The 18,606-nt window shown below is 62.2% G+C and overlaps 1 protein-coding gene across 1 annotated transcript in view; it reads left to right on the forward strand.

Annotated features, from left to right (window-relative positions):
• The first annotated feature begins 282 nt into the window (after positions 1–282).
• Positions 283–18,606, forward strand: part of NIBAN2 (niban apoptosis regulator 2) — a 30,618-nt gene continuing 12,294 nt past the window's right edge. The window contains exons 1-4 of the mRNA XM_056505144.1: positions 283–429; positions 14,229–14,359; positions 17,154–17,282; positions 18,071–18,176. Of these exons, the coding sequence (XP_056361119.1) occupies positions 375–429; positions 14,229–14,359; positions 17,154–17,282; positions 18,071–18,176 (421 nt within the window). The 5' untranslated portion in view covers positions 283–374. The remainder of the gene's footprint in view (positions 430–14,228; positions 14,360–17,153; positions 17,283–18,070; positions 18,177–18,606) is intronic.

Consider the following 18,606-nt stretch of genomic DNA (forward strand, 5'->3'; position numbering starts at 1 on the left):
GGGGCGTGGGCACAGGTAGGACGGAGCCGGGTGTGGCAGTGCCGGGCTGGAGCAGCGCGGTGCCAGCACGGAGCCGGTTTTCCCGGTGGGAGTACGGGGAGGGGGCACACAGGGCACTACCCAGCCCCCTCCTCCATCCTGCCCATCCCCCTGCGGGGTAATTAGCCGCGCTAATTGCCGGCGGGGGTCACTCGCAGCCTCTCCTCGAGGCCGGGGGCGGTGCGGGAGGAGTGGCCGGGGGGGCCCGTGGGGCGCCGCGCTGCCGGGCCGCCCCGAGCGCTGCCTTCCTCCTCCTCCTCCTTCTCCCTCTTCCCTCCTCCCTCTCCCTCTGCCCTCCTCCTCCTGCCGCCCGGCCCGGCCCGGCTCCGCTCGCCATGGGAGATGTGGTCTCCACGCACCTGGACGAGGGTCGCCGCCAGCACATCGCGGGTGAGCCCCCGCCGCGCCCCCCGCTCCGCTCATCCCCTCCAGGATCTCCCCACCCCTCTTTCAATCCCTTTGGGAACCCCCCGCTCAGTCTTCCCGAGACCCCCACGCCTGCTCTTCGCCTCTTTCTGGCTCTTTAAACTTTTTAATTTTTACTTTCCCCGTGGTTTTGCCTCGGCACAGCTCGGGGGGGATACTCGAGGGTCCCGAATGAAAGGCTGGGTTGTGCCGGGGGTGTTTGTGCTGGCGGCGGGGCTCGGGGACCCCTCGGGCTGCGGGGAGGGGAGAGCTGTGCTCCGGGGGATGCTGGCAGCCGGGTCCAGCGCAGGGACAGCGCTGTCAGCACGGGGCTGCTGCCGCTGGCTGGCGGATGGGTCTCATCCCCCTTCACAGTGCTGGGGGATCCTTAGGGAACCCCCCCCAAAGCTTGTGGGGCGGAGGGGAGGGCTGGCTGCAGGCAGGACGCGGCAGTGTCCCGGCCAGCCGTGCGACGGGCGGGGTGACAAAGCGGTCATTGAGAGCCCGTCCGTCTGTCGGGGCGGCAGCGCCTCGCCCCTGGCACAGGATGTCTGGGGAGCGCGGGGTGACGGCTCTGCACAGGCACGGAGCGTGGGAAGCGGTGCCTGGGGGGCTCGGGGCTGCTCGCTGGGGTCTGTGGTGACAGCCTGACCCTGGCGCTGGGGTCACCCCTCGGTGGCCGTGCTGGGCTCCCCCAGGGCGCTGTGCGTCACTGGTGATGCGGGCGCTCGGCTCCCCGGGGCTCCTGAGCCGCCAGGACGTGACCTCCGAGCCCTTCGGTGCCCCGGCTTTGGTTCCAGCTCCCCAGGCTTGGCAAAACCTCCTCTCCAGTGGCCGAAGCCACGCCGGCACCTGGGCGGGTGTCACAGCCGAGGGTGGCTTGGTGCTGGACCTTGTGCATCTCGCCGGCAGCTCAAGGGCTGGGGAGTGCCGGTGTTTTGGAGGTGGCTCCGCCGTATCGCTGCTCTGTGGCGGCCATAAAGCCACGGGAGTGGCTCTGAAGTGCTTTTGTCCCCAAGGAAGAGAAGCGGCTGCCGAGGGGCTGGCACGGCCGCGCTGTCTCGCCCTGCAGCCCCTCCGCCCTGCCAGGCCCCATCCTGGCAGCAGTGCTTACGTGGTATGCGGCTCAGCAGGACGCCAGCAGGTTTCTGAGCTTTGAAGGAGAGCTTGGAACTCGCTCTGGGGTTTTCATCTTGCATTAGTTAAAGCTCAGCCCCGCTGATCCGCGAGGCTGCAGCGGGTCAGGGCTGCCTGTGGCGGGTTTGGATCCGAAGCACATGCTGAATTTCTCTGTGACTCGCTGGTTGTGTGTGCAGAGATAGCTCCCTGTGCAAGCCCCTGTGATCCTAATCCTGAAGAATAACAAGGAGAAGCCTGGCTGGGCTTCCTGTGCAGGAATCTGTCTCTGCTGGGTCAGGGATTGGGTGTTTGCAAGGCCAGGCTGGATGGTTGCACCCTGGCAGGGACTCAGCTGTTACCCCAGGGTGGGATTTAACCCACCATGCTTGGGGACTGCAGAGAGCTTTTAATGAGAAAAAGTTTTCATGGGAAAAAGATTTAATGAGGAAAATCACATTCCTGTGGAGTAGGATTATGGACACCGGGCTGGGACATGTCCTGTGCCATGCTGGGGTGAGTAGGGGGGACACACCTGTACTGGGAAACCTCCCTGGGAGAGACTGGGGCAAACTGGGTTCCTGGAGCACCTCTCTGCTCCTGCCAGGGCTCCTGGCTGGCTGAGGAGCCCCTGGAGCTGGGAGGGGCTGGAACCCAGCAGGCAAGGCACGACTTGCTGTCAGGCATGCAAAGCAACGTGGCGGGGAAAACTCCAGGTTTTCCTGCCTAGCTCGGCCTGTTCGCTGCTGCTGCTGCCCCAGGAGGGACCCAGCCCTTCTCCAAGCAGCTTTTCCCAGTTGTCCTCTCAGATTTGGGGATTGGATTTGCTGCCCAGGCCACCATGAGCCCTGGTTGCTGGAGGGACAGGAGCTCTTTGGGCTTGGCAGGGATTCCTGAGGTTGCAGCTCCTTAGACCAGCAGAGCTGCTGGGGAGAGCCTGGCCCAGCCCCTCCTGGGAATGGGATAAAGGCAGGAGGGAGGTGGGAAATGCCCACAGTGCCCAGGCTGTGCAGGTCCTGGGCCCTGTCCCAGCCCATTTGATGGTGGCTGTGTGAGACTCATGCCGTGTCTCCCAAAAGTCCCAAGCCACACACGTATGGCTTGGCTGGCTCGGGGTCCTTCCTCCCACTGATGGAGGCTCCAGGCAGCCACAGAGCAGCTCCCTGCCAGCACTGGGGATGCTGGGCTGTCAGGGCAGCCAGGTGTGATCCACAGCTGCTGGCAGAGCTGCCTCAGCTCCTGCATTCCGTTCTCCAAGGTCTCTCTGACCCTGCCACCTCCTCCTGCCACCCTGGTTTGGAAATCTTCCTGCCTGAGTCATCCAGTTTGTTTGTCAGCACCCTTCTACTGCCTTCCTCCTCCTCCTCCTCCTGCTCTTCCTCCCAGATGTGGGCTGGGAGTTGCTTCCAAGCTGCTCTGTGGGCTGGAGCAGGGACTGGCTCATCCTCCCTGTGCAAGGATGCCCAGCGTGGGCACCATCACACAAGGGTGGCAGGGATGGGCTGTCCTGGGAAACCAGGATGTCACTGGGTGCCCTGGGGTTTTCCATGTCCTCTCATGTCCAGGGTGCTCTCAGCATGGGAGTGGATGCAGCTCTTCCCTCATGCTGGAGTCATTCCTTCCCTGGAGCATCCCATGGACCCCTTCTCCTGGGGGCTGCAGCATGGCTGGCAGGAGCTGGCTGGCTTTGGGGTGGATCCCAGGGGCGCCAGCACCCAGGGAAACCCTGAGTGCCATCCTGGGTGAGTGGCAGAGCCCAGGGATGCAGCAGGAGCTGCTGGGGCCATCCTGGGTGAGTGGCAGAGCCCAGGGATGCAGCAGGAGCTGCTGGGGCCATCCTGGGTGAGTGGCAGAGCCCAGGGATGCAGCAGGAGCTGCTGGTGCCATCCTGGGTGAGTGGCAGAGCCCAGGGATGCAGCAGGAGCTGCTGGTGCCATCCTGGGACAATGGCAGAGCCCAGGGATGCAGCAGGAGCTGCTGGGGCCATCCTGGGTGAGTGGCAGAGCCCAGGGATGCAGCAGGAGCTGCTGGTGCCATCCTGGGTGAGTGGCAGAGCCCAGGGATGCAGCAGGAGCTGCTGGGGCCATCCTGGGTGAGTGGCAGAGCCCAGGGATGCAGCAGGAGCTGCTGGGTGTCTCCAGAGGGATGTGGGGGTGGGTGGCAGCTCAGGGAGGGTCCCTGGGAGCTCACACCTTGCTCTGGCATCTCCGGGGAGTCGCCAGCCCGTTAATTACGGAGTGAAGCACCTGCTAATTTCGGGGTAGGACTTCCACAGGCGCCAGCCCACGCAGAGGTGGCAGAGGTGACAATGAGCCTCATCCCTGGGGCCGGACCTGCAACCTCCCTGCTCTGAGGAGCCTTGTCAGGCATCGGGGTGTGCATAGCCCTGATCCCACCTGGGGTGGGGTGGGATGGAATAGGATATAGGATATAGGATATAGGATATAGGATATAGGATATAGGATATAGGATATAGGATAGGATAGGATAGGATAGGATAGGATAGGATAGGATAGGATAGGATAGGATAGGATAGGATAGGATAGGATAGGATAGGATAGGATAGGATAGGATAATGGGATGGGATGGGGTGGGATGGGATGGGATGGGATGGGATGGGGTGGAAGGGGTGGGATAATGGGATGGGATGATGGGAAAATGGGATGGGACAATGGGATGGGATAATGGGATGGGATGGGATGGGATGATGGGATGGGATGGGATGGGATGGGATGGGATGGGATGGGATGGGATAATGGGATGGGATGGGATAATGGGATGGGATGGTTGGGTGCAGGGCCGGCTCCAGAGGTGCCTCACAAACCCAGAAGGCACCAGGCTGTGGTGTGCCGCAGGGACCGGGCTGCTGGCAGCGGGGGGAGGTTCTCTGCGGCTTCCCTAAGCGTGACACTCATTTCCCAGCCTGTGCCGCAGCTCGGCTCCCGCCGGCGTGGGCGGGGGAGGCTGCTGGGCTCTGGGGTTGGTCTGGGGGCTGCAGCCCTCGCCCTGCCCCGGGGGAAGCCGTGCCGGGAGGCTCCCAGGGCTCGGCGCCGCAGCCCTGCCGTGCTCGCTCCCAGCCAAACGTGTGTCTTTCATCGCCAAATAAATAACTCCCCTGGCACGCAGGGCTCCCTGCCAGCAGCCCGGGCTGGTTCTGGCAAGCTGGGGCTTCACCTGCAGCCGTCGTGTCGGGGCACAGGCTCGCTCCCAGCCGGCGTGTCGGGGCAGGGGACGCGGCTCTGGTGGTGTTCCATCGTGGGCAGCAGTGCGAGCCCCAGGCAGGGTGCCTGCCCTCGGGGAGGGCTTTCCCTGCCTCCCCCAGGCTGGGTTTAGCCAGAGGCCCGGGCTGCAGCGAGCTGGGGCACGCAGGGAGGGGATCCCTGCTCTGCCAGGACGGCAGGAACAGAGCTCAGAGCTCTGCTAGGGCCAGCCCAGGGGGAGAAAAGCACCCCCAGAGCAGTGTCAGACACCCCAAAAGCCATTGCAGGACACAGCCAGAGCTGGGATTTCCTGGCTCAGAGCTCGGAGGGGCTCACAGCCCCTGCCAGGCTGCTGTGTCTGTGAGCTTCCAGCGGGAAGCAGGGCTGGAGGGATCCAGGGATGGTTATCCGTGGGGCAAGGTGTGAAGGCAGGTGAGGACCAGGACCTGCTGAGCCCCTGCAGCACCCAGCTCTGCTCCCACCACCCAGTTTGTGGGGGTGTCACCTCATCCTGGGGCTGCAGCCCCCAGGGCCCGTCTGGTGAGTCCCCAAGCAGGAGCTGTGCCCCTCCCCAGCCCTGCCTGGCCTGGAGCCTGGATGTGCCTGCAGGGGCTCCGTGGGGAGAGGGGAGGAAGGGGCAGAGCAGAGCAGCTCGTTGCTTCCTCCCGGTCTCTTGGACCGGCAGGGGAGGAAGGAATCAAACTCCACCTTTTCCCCCTTTTCAAAGGGAAAGAGCAGCGACTTTTGACACAGGTCCCAGCTCTGCTAGAGCACAGTGCCCTTCTGCCTGCCTTCCTGTCCTTTGCCATGCCCTCCTACCCTTCCCTGGCAGCAATCTCTCTGGGGAATTCCTCTTGGGAACTTGACCCCTTCACTGGGGGAGTCCCCAGATGGGACATTCCCACACAGCAGGATGGATGGGACAGTGCCCTGGAGGTGACAGAGGGCCTGGGGCAGGATCTCACCTGTTGTGCCTCTGGGGCACAGGACACTTGTCCTGGCTCCCTTTCTCCTTCTGCCAGCTCTGCTCAGCCCCTTGAGAGGTTTTCCTGCATGAAGGGATGTGCCCAAAGCCGGGGTGAGCCAACTCCCAGACCCTAAATGTGTGGTGGCTCAGCATCCTATGGCATGGGCACAGAGGAGCTGGACACAGGAGCCTCCCCAGCAGCAGGGGAGCGAGCTCCAGCACAAGTTCAGATCTGTTTTCACCAAATCCCTCTGGGTTGGGTTGTTTTTTTAAATGCACATAAAAATCTTTGTTTGGTCTCCACCCCTGGGGCTGGATTGGGTTTCCCCCGGCCCTGTCCAGCTGGGCACAGGGAGGGTGTGCCAGGTTCAGCTCCCCTCCCGGGGCTGGGGCACAGGGGAAGGTCCTGGAGCAGGGATCACCCGCCCCAGCTGCCCCAGCACAGGAGGTTTGCTGTGTCCCCTGTGCCAGGGGGTGGGCACGGTGGGGTTGTGCCATTCCCGAGGGTGCAGTGCTGCCTGGCCGGTGTGGGGGGTGCTGCTGGGTCCCACCCTGCTGTGGGGACAGCCAGAGTGGTGGCACCTCTTCTCCACCCTGCCTGGGTGCTGGTGGCACCCAGGGGACAGGGACATGAGGGTGATGTGGTTGCAGCCAGGGTGAGGGCAGTGGGTGCTGCTCTAGCTCAGGGTTTGGGGTTGGTGCTCAGCTTGAGCCATCCCTACAGGGATGCTCCATCCTCCCTGTCCATGGGACTGTTGGGGGATGTTTTTTGCTTTTTTCTCCTCCTCTCTATCTGGAATTTTTTCCAATTGACATGTTAAAATGGCTAGACAAGGAAAGAACTGTTACTCCCACCCCCATATCTCTGCCTGAGAACCCCTAATTCCAAAACTATAATATTTGGAGAGGTGGGGTTTGCACTCTCCATTCAGGGAGGGGCTCCTGCCTTTCTTGGCAAATACCTGTCTTTCAAACAAGGACAAGGACATTTCCTGACAGTCCTGGGGGTGCAGTCACCTCTGCTGGTGGCTTGTCCCTGTGCCTGCTGCCCGGTGTCACTCTGGGCTGGGGCGGCTTTAACCCAGCTGTGAGGGCACCGTGCCCATGGAGCATTCCCCAAAGGCTGCTCCGAGGGGAAAGGGGGATTGCAGGTCGGATTGGGGCGGGGATCTCCTCCTCCCCATCCTCGGAGGCTGTTGGGGCAGGCGGGCTCGGGGCAGGGATGTCGCTGCTGTTTGTTATTCACATTCCTCGCACGCAGCAGCGGGACACGGCATCCGCACCACGGGAAACACCCTGGGGCACAGAGAGCCGCTAATCCCTGTCCTGCCGGGCTGGATGTCACCCAGGCACGGGGAGGGGCTGCAGCAGGGGCTGGCACTGGGGACCGCCAGCAGCAGCGTCCAAAGAAGCGGCAGCAGGTGTCCAAAGCTTGCCTGAGAGTGGTTTTGTCAGTGTTTTTCAGCTGTTCAGAGGCTGAGGAGCTGCTGTGGAATGTGCTCCCTCATTTCCAGCCCCGTGGATCCCGTGGCTGGCTGCAGAGCCCGGCAGTGCCCCGGCAGGTTGGATGGGGCTGGGAGGGCAGCGGTGTTGGCAAGCAGGGCGAGGTGCAGGGGACGGGCACAGAGCCCTGGCAGCACCCCGGGGTGTCCAGAGACGGGCACAGAGCCCTGGCTGCACCCCGGGGTGTCCAGAGACGGGCACAGAGCCCTGGCTGCACCCCGGGGTGTCCAGGGATGGGCACAGAGCCCTGGCAGCACCCCGGGGTGTCCAGGGATGGGCACAGAGCCCTGGCTGCACCCCGGGGTGTCCCGGGATGGGCACAGAGCCCTGGCTGCACCCCGGGGTGTCCAGGGATGGGCACAGAGCCCTGGCTGCACCCCGGGGTGTCCAGGGAGGGGCACAGAGCCCTGGCTGCACCCCGGGGTGTCCCGGGACGGGCACAGAGCCCTGGCAGCACCCCGGGGTGTCCAGGGATGGGCACAGAGCCCTGGCAGCACCCCGGGGTGTCCAGGGACGGGCCCAGAGCCCTGGCAGCACCCCGGGGTGTCCCGGGATGGGCACAGAGCCCTGGCAGCACCCCGGGGTGTCCAGGGAGGGGCACAGAGCCCTGGCAGCACCCCGGGGTGTCCAGAGACGGGCACAGAGCCCTGGCAGCACCCCGGGGTCCCAGCTGGGACACCCCAAGGTGCGGGGATGGGGCAGAACCCTGGCAGCACCCCGGGGTCCCGGCTGGCTGGGGGGACACCCCAGGGTGCTGGGGATGGGCCCAGAGCCCTGGCAGCACCCTGGGGTCGCAGCTGGGACACCCGAAGGTGCAGGGAAGGGCAGAGCCGTGCCCCAGCGGGTGCCCCAGCGCTGCGCTGGCACCGCGGGCGCTCCTGACTCATGCGGGGGCAGCGCCCGGCACGGCGCAGGCACGGCCGGAGAGGATGAACCGGTTCAGGCCTGGCCCCAGCTGGTTTCTCCGCTGCCTCATCCCTTCCTGCGGCTCAGCCCACCCTCCCCAGCGCGGCTGAGTCACAGGGCAGCCGGGCAGGCAGCGCCATGTGCTCCCTCCCACCCCCGCCGCCCTCTCCGCTGGTTTCGGGCAGTGTTTTTGTTCTGAAATGTTCCCCATGGGTTTCGGAGCGCTGGATGGAGCCGGGCAGTGCCCTGGTGCATTCTGCTCCATCGAGCTCAGTCCCAGGGCTGGCAGCAGCACCCCGGGCTGGTTTGGGGGGTTTGTGTGAAGGGCGCCTTTGGATTCCAGGAGAAAAGGGAAAACTCTCCCAGCTTTTGCTCCCCCCACTTTGCTTTCCCTGTCCCAGCCTCTCCTGGTCTGTGTGAGAGCTCTGGGCCAGCTCTGGGTTTGCTGTGGTGAGGATCAAACCTCCTGCAGCCCGTTCCTGTGCCTGCCCGGTGCGGAGCTGTGCCCAGCCTCCTCTGATCCTCGGGGCTGAGTCAGGCCCCCGTGAGGGCGTTTGTGTTTCTGGGTGGAAATGAGCTCACATCCAAATTCCCGAAACCCTGAACTGCCGGCTGGGGTTTAACCCTTTGGGTGCCCCCGCTGGCTCTGCAGGATTGCTGTGACCAGGACAGGGGCACTGTCCCCTCTGCTGGCTGTCACTGCTCTGCTCAGCCTGCCTGGAGCTGTCCCCTGCTGTCATCTTTCCCAGATTCCTGCTGGGATGGGCCTGGGATGAGCCAGGACAGCCCATGGCCGTGGGTGCTCATGTTTGGCTTGTGGGGTGCCCTGGGCACCTCATCCATGTGTGCACCCTGTCCTTGCTGGGCAGTGTCCTCAGGGGGATGCCCACACACCTGTCTGCATAATGCCAGGGTTTGGGACACAGGGGGGTGACCAGGGGACAAGGGAGCACCCCCTGGGTGTGCCAGGCAGCAGAGGGGGCTGGCTGGAGCAGCCCCACTGAGAGGGGTGCCCTGGGGACAACAGGTGGCATCAGCCTCCCTGTGGTGGCATCAGCCTCCCTGTGGTGGCACCAGCCTCCCTGTGGTGGCTTTGTTTGCCTTGCTGGAAGAGCCATCCAGGAGTAGCTGTCCCTGGCAGTGCCACCGTGGTGGCTGTCCCTGTCAGTGCCACTGGGAGCCTGTGCTCCCCCCAGCTGCCTGCCCCCGCTCACTAATCATTTACAGGCTAAATTAGTAATTAACTCCTCCCCCAGCAGCCTTGGCAGACTGGCCAGGCCAGCACTCGCTGCCCACGGGGCACCTGTCCCACCATGTCCTTGGCCAGCACCACCATGGCACAGAGGGACTGTCACCAGGGCAGGGTGAGGACCTGGCCCCCCTGTCCTGCAGGCACATCCTGTGTCACCCCTGGCTGGGCTGGAGGGGACACAGGACACAGGCACATCCCTGTGTCACCCCTGGCTGGGCTGGCAGGGGACATGGGGCACTGGCACATCCTGTGTCACCCCTGGCTGGGCTGGCAGGGGACACAGGACACAGGCACATCCCTGTGTCACCCCTGGCTGGGCTGGCAGGGGACATGGGACACAGGCACATCCTGTGTCACCCCTGGCTGGGCTGGCAGTGGGACATGGGGCACTGGCACATCCCTGTGTCACCCCTGGCTGGGCTGGGAGGGGACACAGGACGCAGGCACATCCTGTGTCACCCCTGGCTGGGCTGGCAGGGGACACAGGACACTGCATGGGGCCAGGGGAGCTGGCCTGAGTCCTGCTGTCCCACAGGGCTGGGAAAGGAGCCAGGCCAGGCCCTGCCCTCTCCCAGCCTGGGGGTTCTGCTTCAATGAGCTGGTTTGGCCTTTTTGTTTTTCTTAATTTTTTTTCTGGACCAAGAGGAAAATTCCCTGCCTGAGGTGAGGCATCCCTGTGTCATCCCCAGTGGTTTGGGCACTGGCTCCAGCCCTGCTGCCTCTCCACTCCTGGGATAGTGGGAGGTGTCCCTGCCCGTGGCAGGGGTTGGGATGGGATGAGCTTTGAGGTCCCTTCCAACCCAAACCCCTCCAGTGTCTGAAGGGGCCACAAGGAAGCCAGAGAGGGGCTTTAATCAGGAGTTGTAGTGAACAGCACAGGGGGGAACGGCTTCAAACTGAAGGAAGGGAAATGAGGTGGGATATTGGGCAGGAATTGTTCCCTGGCAGGGTGGGCAGGGCTGGCACAGGGTGCCCAGAGCAGCTGTGGCTGCCCCTGGATCCCTGGCAGTGCCCAAGGCCAGGCTGGACACTGGGGCTGGAGCAGCCTGGGACAGTGGGAAGTGTCCCTGTCATGTCAGGGGTGGCACTGGATGATTTTAGGGTCCCTTCCCACCGAAACAAGTCCCTGATTCCCTGTTGATGGGTGGGGCAGCCTCTCAGCCCCAGAGCTCTGGTCCCACTGCCTTTGGGAGCAGCTGTGAGCCCTGGGGCCACAGCTGGGCTGAGCCATGTCCCTGTCCCTGTCCCCACCAGGCTCTGTCCCACCAGGGACACACAGCACCCCTGACACCCCTGCAGGTCTGGGGTGTGTTGAGCTGAGCAAGAATGAGGAGGAGTAGGAAGGACAAGGAAATTTTGGAGCAAACCTGTGCAGGACTGAGCTCCCTGTGGCTGGATCTGCTGACTGGGCCCAGCCTGGGCTATTTACAGCAGCACTCCCATTTTCACATGATCTCAAGGGCAACGAGGGAAATGAGCTCTGGACACACACTGGTGGTGGAAGGGCTGGGATATTGGGCAGGAATTGTTCTCTGGGAGGGTGGGCAGGGCTGGCACAGGGTGCCCAGAGCAGCTGTGGCTGCCCCTGGATCCCTGGCAGTGCCCAAGGCCAGGCTGGACACTGGGGCTGGAGCACCTGGGACAGGGGCAGGTCACTGGGGTGGAAGGAGATGCTGTTTCAGGTCCCTTCCAGCCCAGCCCATGATCCTGTGTGGGGCTGGTTGTGGTGCTGGAGATGCTTCCAAGGGCAGGACAGAGCCAGCCCAGGCTGCTGGACCAGCTTGGACACTTTTCCTTTGGAATCCTGGAGGCAAAATCCACCTCCTGCCCTGGCTCAGAGGGACCAAGGGCTGCCCTGGCCGGGCTGTGACCTCTGAGCACTCGAGGGCTGCCCTTGGGCACCCTGCTCCAGGGCTGTGCCCTGCCTGTCACCCTGGGCTGGGTGACAGCTGTGGTGGCAGGGCTGGGCAGGGGGATGGGCAGCAGAGGAGCTGCTCTCCTGGCTGGTTTCACCCACAGGAGCCTCTGGCTCTGCGGTCCTGGGGCGTGTCCTGGGACAGGGACAAACCTGTGCTTTGTCCCCGTGTCCCTGCCCTGCTGTGCTACGGCCCCGGCTGGCTGGGTGATGAAATGCCCTGTGTATCACGGACACTCGGCTTTTCTCTTAATGAAACGGAAGGAAAAATGATTATTTAGAATAATGGAAGGCTGGGGAGCTGGCAGGGAGGGCTGGAGCGTGGCTGGGAGCAGCAGCCCTGTCCCTGCTGCCTCCATCCCGCCTGTCTGGGGTTTGCAGTGCCCAGAGCCCCCTCCGTGCCCCCCCGGCTGTGCAGCCCCTTCATCCCCCTGCTGCTGGAGCCACCACGTGTGCCTGAGTCACGGAGAGCAGGGGGACAGAGGAGCTGTGTGCCCAGAGGTGCTGACACAGCTGGGGCAGGCGTTGGTGCTGCTCTTGGGAGCCCAGAGTGGCTTCCCCCTGCCAGGAACCAGGAGCCAGCAGGACCTGCCAGGGCCTGCAGCAGCCCAGCCACCCTCTGGGTGTGACAGGGCCGGGTGGTGGCACGGGGAGGGCGTGGGTGCTGCGCAGAGCAGCCCCACAGCAAACACAGGATTGGGAAAGCGCTGTGGGTGGCTGGCTGGGACACCCGGCCCTGGCAGCTCCTGGGTGCTGCTGCTTGCCAAAAGGCTTTGGGGGTGTCTGAGCCCACACCCAGAGGTGTGGCTGTGGGGTCTCTCCCCTCCGTGGCCGTGACCCCTCTGGGGACAGGTGACAATCTGTGTCACACACCTGGATGTGCAGCCAAAGCTGCTCATGGAGGGAGCCATGGGTGGCTGTGGTCATGGAGCTGGAGCACAGAATAGTCTCTGCAGCTCTCAGTGCTCCGTTGTGCTGGCAGGGAACACTCTGCACAGCCCCCAGCGCTTCAGGGAGGCTTTTCCCAGCCCGGTGAAGGAGGCAGTGGGCGGCTGAGGCAGTTCCTGGCTGTGACACACCCGCCCTGCTCGGGTGCTCCAGATGTGAGGGGTCAGGACACGCTCTGGCATCATCAGCATGGGCTCCCACCCTCTGCTCAGGCACAGCCCACCACTCACTCCACTCCTGTGTCACCTCCTGATCCCCAGAGACCCGTGTCCCCCCTGGGCTTGCCACCAGGGCTACCAGGCAGGGAGCACCAGTGGCCCCAGCATCCCCTCAGCACCCAGAGGGTCCTGCTGAGCCTGGGGAGGTTTAGTCACCTCGGATGTTCGACTGCAACTCTTGTTCCAACCTCTGCAAATAATTGACTTTTGCTTTTCCATTTACTTAAACCCTCCTAATTGGCCCTGCTGTTAATCAGGGAAGAATGAGTGACTAAGCTGGCTCGCCTGCCCGGGGACCAGGGGCTCCTTTTTTCCCAGGGACTGAAAGGAAATGAAACCTCAAAACGTCCTTTTAAATCTCAGCTGTCTGCATGGCTGCCCAGAGCCCTGGCCAAAATCACACAGCCTGGGAGACAGGAATTGCAACAGAGGTGCTGTGTGGATTCCAGGAGGAAAGGCCAAAATCCAGGCTGAGGAATTGCTGGGATGAGCTGGGGGTCTCATCCTTTGTGTGAATTTGTGTAATTTCTGGGGGTTCTGCCCTGGCACAGCCTGGTGCTGCTCTGTAGCTTGCTGCCGTGGCTGGCAGTGCTGGCATCTCCTCAGGGATGGGTTTATCCCTCCTCAGGCAGCATTTTCCTCTGGAGCTGCTCATCCCAGGGGATTTGCAGCACCCTGCAGCAAAGCTGCTCCTTGTGCTGCCTTGGCTGCCAGCACAGCTCCGGGCTGGCTCCTGCTGGAGGTTTTGGCTCCTGCTGGAGGTTTTGGCTCCTGCTGGGGGTTTTGGCTCCTGCTGGGGGTTTTGGCTGCTGCCAGGCTGTGCTGAGCCGGCGTGGGGGCTGTTTTGTCTGGGTTCATGCCCCCAGCATCATGCTGGCTCCAGCACTGGGATGCAGAGCCAGGATCCGTCCTCCCCATCGCCAGCGCTCTGGCAAAGCCTGAGCTGTCAGAAATTGTTGGAGGAGACTCAAATTCTTCATTTTTCACAGGCTCTGGGGCAAAGTTGACTGGGGAGTTCAAAGTCGAGGTGCTGTGTGCCAAAAGCAGCTCGGGGGGGAGTTGTTTCTCTCTGGGGATGCTTCAGGATGGGGTTTTGGTGTGGGACCCCAGTGTGGGGTCTGGAGCAGGGGTGCTGGGTGTCTCAGGGTGCCCAAGGGGATCCTCTGGTCACATTGGGGCTGGAAAAGCCCTGTCCCTGCTGGGAGGGTGGGTTTGCATGGGCCCCCACCCCCTGCATTGAGGGGCTGCCTGTGGGATGGGGGGATCTCCTCCAGTGTGGGGTGCAGGGGGACACCTGGCAGCTCAGGCTCATCCCAGGCTGGAGTTTGGGGTCCTGCTGGGGGTCCCTGCCTCCCATGAGTGAGTGTGGGGTCCCCTGATCCCAACCCTGCTGCAGGCTGGGAGCCCCTTGGTGGGATGGCCCTTCTGGGGGCACAGCAGGCTCGGGGGGTGCTGTCTGGGTGGGGAGGGGGCTGCCCCACTCTCAGCCAGCAGGGACAGCAGCTCAGGAAGCCTCAGCACCGCCGGAATCAGCTCAATGTCAGGAATTTCCTGCCGGGGAGAGGAATCCATGAAATTAATGTGAAAGGCCAAAAAAAAAAAAGAAAAAAAAGAGATCATCCTGACCATGAATCCCTGGGCTGCACAGGGAGGGCAGAAGGCACCAGGGGCTGTTCCAGCAGGGTGAGAGGGGAGGGCTCTGTGGGTTCTGAGGGGTTCCAGACCCCAGACCTAACGTGGCTGTGCTGTCCCGTTGCAGAGAGGACGGGGAAGGTGCTGGGCGAGTTCTGCCGCTGCTACAAGGAGCAGTTTGGGGTGGCTCTGTTCAACAGCGTGCGCTACGAGATCGAGGGCGCGGGGGGCCCGCAGGCACAGCTGCTGCACCGCAAGGTAAGGCTGTCCCTGAGCCCAGAGCCAGCACTGCCTGCTCCAGCACTGCCTGGGGGGCTTTTCCTCCCCAGCACACGGCTGTGCTCGATGCCAGCGCCGGCAGCAGCTCAGTGTCCTCCTGCTCCTGCGTGTGAGTGATGCTCCCACCTGGGTAAATTCCTAGGCAGGAGTGGGAAAGCCCTGGCAGGTGTCCCTGACCCCAGAGGTGTCTCCTGCCTGGTTAAAGGGGTTTGTGGGGCTGCTCGCCAGCTGACACAGCTTGGGTTCCTCCCTGGGTGGTTTCCTTGGGCTCCTGGCTGTCCTTGACAGCAGGAAGAGATGGGGTTGCACATGGCTCCTGCTTTGCCTGGGGCTTAGAGGGGTGGCTCTGTTAAGGAATCTAGGAAATGCCTCCCTGAGCTCAGCCCCAAGCCCTGGGTGCTCAGTGTCCCTGACCCACCCATGAAGGTGACACCTTGTCCAGGCACCAGGACGTGCCACATCTCCTCAGGGACCTGCCTGGGCGCTGGGTGTGTTAGAAAAATTAAAGGAGTGGAGGTTCCTGGGGAGGAGCTGGTGTCCTCAGCACCCTTGGGTTCCTCAGATTCCTTCAGCCCCCTGGGAGGTGCCTCCATCCCCAGGTTGGTTGCTTCATCAAAAAGCTCCAGCAAGCAGCCCAGGAATGTCTGAGGGACAGCAGCGAGGTCGGGAGGTCAGGGACACTGCAAGTCTTGGAAAAACCCCGAGTATAAACAGGAATTCCTCCTGCTCAGTGTCCTGTCCCCTCCCAGGGTCCTGGCAGTGCCACTGGGATGTCCCAATACTCCAGACACCACAAGAGTGAGGGATGAGCATCTCCAGCTGCACTTTGTGCCCCCCAAACACGCCCCAAAAAGTTGTGGATGGCACAAGGATGGAGGATGTCATCCTGCCTGGCCTCAGCTGGGATGTGGCACGTGGGATTTTTAAATGTTTGTTGTTTATTCCCATTTTTTTGTGAGCTCTGTGGTGCTCTGTGGAGCAGTGACACCAGGGGTGACACTGGTGGCCCTCCTGGGCAGAGAGGGCAGCAGGAATGGGCTGTGAATGATGATTCAGGCACCTGAAACACCAGCAAGGTACAGCAGCAGTGAGAACATGGAACAAACACATCTGCCTTGGGTCTCTCCAGCAATCCAGAGCTCCTAAAAATCACCCCTGACATCCTGTACCCCTTGGCCCTGTCACAGGGATTTGGGCAGCCCAGGGGCTCGCTGGCCCCTCCCTGCCCAGCTCCAGTTTGGCAACACCTGCCTGTCCAAGTATTTGCTGGAGCTGGGATGAGCCCCCTGGGTGCCTCCCTGGGGTGGGGAGGGTGTCTGAGGAGGGGACAGCTCTGCTGGTGGCTCTCCAGGGTCCCCAGAGCTGTGCCAGGGCTCAGCCTGGGTTTTATCTGTGCAGCTCTCTGCCCTGGGCTGAGGTTCTGGGGCAGTTTTGGGGGGCTCACTGCCCTTGATGGTGGGGACTCCCCAGAGCTGGCTCCTCCTTTCTGTCCCCATCCCTGCTGCTGGCCCCCAGCCCTGCAGAACTTGCTTTGGGCTTTCTTTTCCCTCTTCCAAAGGCTTTGGGAAGCAGTGAGGAGCAGCCAAGCTGCTGTCAGACCTCCCCAGCCCAAAGGGGTGTGTGGTCAGGGCTTGGGGAGGGCAGAGAGGTTCCTGTGAGCCAGGAGAAGAGCAGAGCAGGGAGAAGAGTGGGAAAAGCTCCTCCAGAAGGGTCCTGCTGCTGGGGCAGGGTGGGATCCAAGCCCTGGCTGGTCCCTCCTGGTGGCCAGCGTGGTGGAGGGTGGGTGGCCACAGCAGCAGAGGCGGCCGCACGCTCCAGCCCTCACGAGAGCTCTCAGCTCTTGTTTATGTTCCTGGGGCCATAAAAATTCCTGGGACAAATTCTTGGCTCCCTCAGGCAGGCTGTGTTGGGGATGGTGTAAGTGCTGCTGGCCAAAAGGTGCTGGGGAGGGGCTGCACAGCTGGGGGGCACGGGGTGTCCTTGGTCTGTTCCTCTCATGGAATCATGGACTGGTTTGGGGTGGAAAGGACCCTAAAATCATCCAGTGCCACCCCTGCCATGGCAGGGACACCTCCCACTGTCCCCAGTGTCCAGCCTGGCCTTGGGCACTGCCAGGGATCCAGGGGCAGCCACAGCTGCTCTGGGCACCCTGTGCCAGCCCTGCCCACCCTGCCAGGGAACAGTTCCTGCCCAAAATCCACTCAGAATCTCTCCTAGTTTAAAAAAGCTGTCACTGGTCCCAGTGAAATCCAGAACATCTGAGCATTGTCTGGTGCTGGGCTCTATGGGGTGGCTTCTTGCTTTTCCTCTGCCCTGTCCCAGGGGCTTGGTCCCTGTCCCCTGCAGGACCCTCTGGCAGCAGTGCCACACATCCCCCCTGCCCCAAGGCAGGGAAATGGCAGAGCTGGGCTGGAGGAGAGGCTGGAGGGCTCTGCTCCAACCTTCCCCTCAGCCAGGGGAGCTGGAGTGGCTCAGCTGAGCTCAGTGTGTCCCACTGGGGGAATGCCAGGGGCAGAGGTGTCACCAGAGCTGTCACCAGAGGTGTCACCACGTGCTGGATGAGCCTTGGGGCTTTCCTAGGGTGCTCCTCAAAGCATCACCCAGATGCTCCAGTTCAGGCACCAAAATTTGCCATGCCCTGGGAGCTGATCCAGTGGAGACCCTCAGCACAGCCCTGGAGAACAACCCCCAGACCCCCATGGATGGACCTCTCTGAGCTCCCCAGGCAGAGCTGAACCCTCCCTGACCCCCTGGGCCTGTCCCTTCCCTGCAGGTTCCACTGGAGGACCACGTCATCTACTCAGGGAACATCTTCCAGTACATTGAGGAGAACAAGAAGTGGAGGAACCGCTTCTGCGTGGTGCCACACAACTATGGGCTGGTGCTCTATGAGAACAAGCTGGTGAGGACACCCCCTTCACCCAGCTCCACTGGGGTCATTGCCCACCAGGGGACACCCCTGTTTGGAGGTGTCTGCCAATAGAGGCAGGAGCTTCTCTTTGAGATAGAGAATGTAAACCCCCTTCCTCTAAATTATTATTATAACTTGGAAATTAATGAACTCTCAGGCAAAGATTGGGGAATTAGGAATAACAGTTCTTTACTAGGAAAATTAAAATAGAAATACAGTATTACAGAAAACAATCCCAAAAACCACTGAAAGAGTCAGAATCCAAGCTGACACCCGTCAGTCAGTCAGGGTGTTGGCACAGTCCCATTCAATGGTGGCTGCATCCTCCTGCAGGGGCAGATGTGGTTCAGCTGGAGCAGTGCTCCTGGAGAAGGTGCAGTTTCCTCTGAAGCTCCAGGGATGATGTGCAAAGGTCTGGCTTTCCTCTGGAATCCAGTGGAAAGAAGGTTCCTTGGTGTCCAAAATCTCAGTTTTTATCTGGGTAGGAAAGGCTTGGCTCCTCCCCTGGCTGGAGCATCTCCCAGTGGGATGATGGAATTTTATCAGTCATGCCCTGGGACTCACTGGCCATGAACAGGAGATATCTCCTGGAGGGAGGATGGGCTGTGGGGAGATAAAGATGATTGCCCAGCTGGTTTAAAGATGGCCCATGAGCAGATAATGTGTGCCAGGAGATCAGGGTCACTGCCCCACCCAGATGGGGACAGAATCCAACACACCCAGCCCAGGGGGTCACTGCCCAGCCAGGGGACACCCCACCCATGGCCATCTCTCCTCAGGCCTATGAGCGGGAGCTGCCGCCCCGGGTGCTGGTCAACAGCGCTGGCTACAAGGTCCTCACCTCCGTGGAGCAGTACCTGGAGCTGGTCAACAGCAGCCTGCCAGGTGAGCAGCCCTGGGGAGCCCTGCTGGGTTTGGGGGTGTGATTGTGGGGTGTCATATCCCTGGGAACCTCCAGAAAAGGTGATTTTGGGGTAGATTTAGGTACAGCATTCGTGGGGATCTTAGGGAAGGGAAGGGAAGGGAAGGGAAGGGAAGGGAAGGGAAGGGAAGGGAAGGGAAGGGAAGGGAAGGGAAGGGAAGGGAAGGGAAGGGAAGGGAAGGGAAGGGAAGGGAAGGGAAGGGAAGGGAAGGGAAGGGAAGGGAAGGGAAGGGAAGGGAAGGGAAGGGAAGGGAAGGGAAGGGAAGGGAAGGGAAGGGAAGGGAAGGGAAGGGAAGGGAAGGGAAGGGAAGGGAAGGGAAGGGAAGGGAAGGGAAGGGAAGGGAAGGGAAGGGAAGGGAAGGGAAGGGAAGGGAAGGGAAGGGAAGGGAAGGG

The sequence above is a fragment of the Oenanthe melanoleuca genome, chromosome 17 (assembly GCF_029582105.1).
Source record: "Oenanthe melanoleuca isolate GR-GAL-2019-014 chromosome 17, OMel1.0, whole genome shotgun sequence".
Lineage (NCBI taxonomy): Eukaryota > Metazoa > Chordata > Aves > Passeriformes > Muscicapidae > Oenanthe > Oenanthe melanoleuca.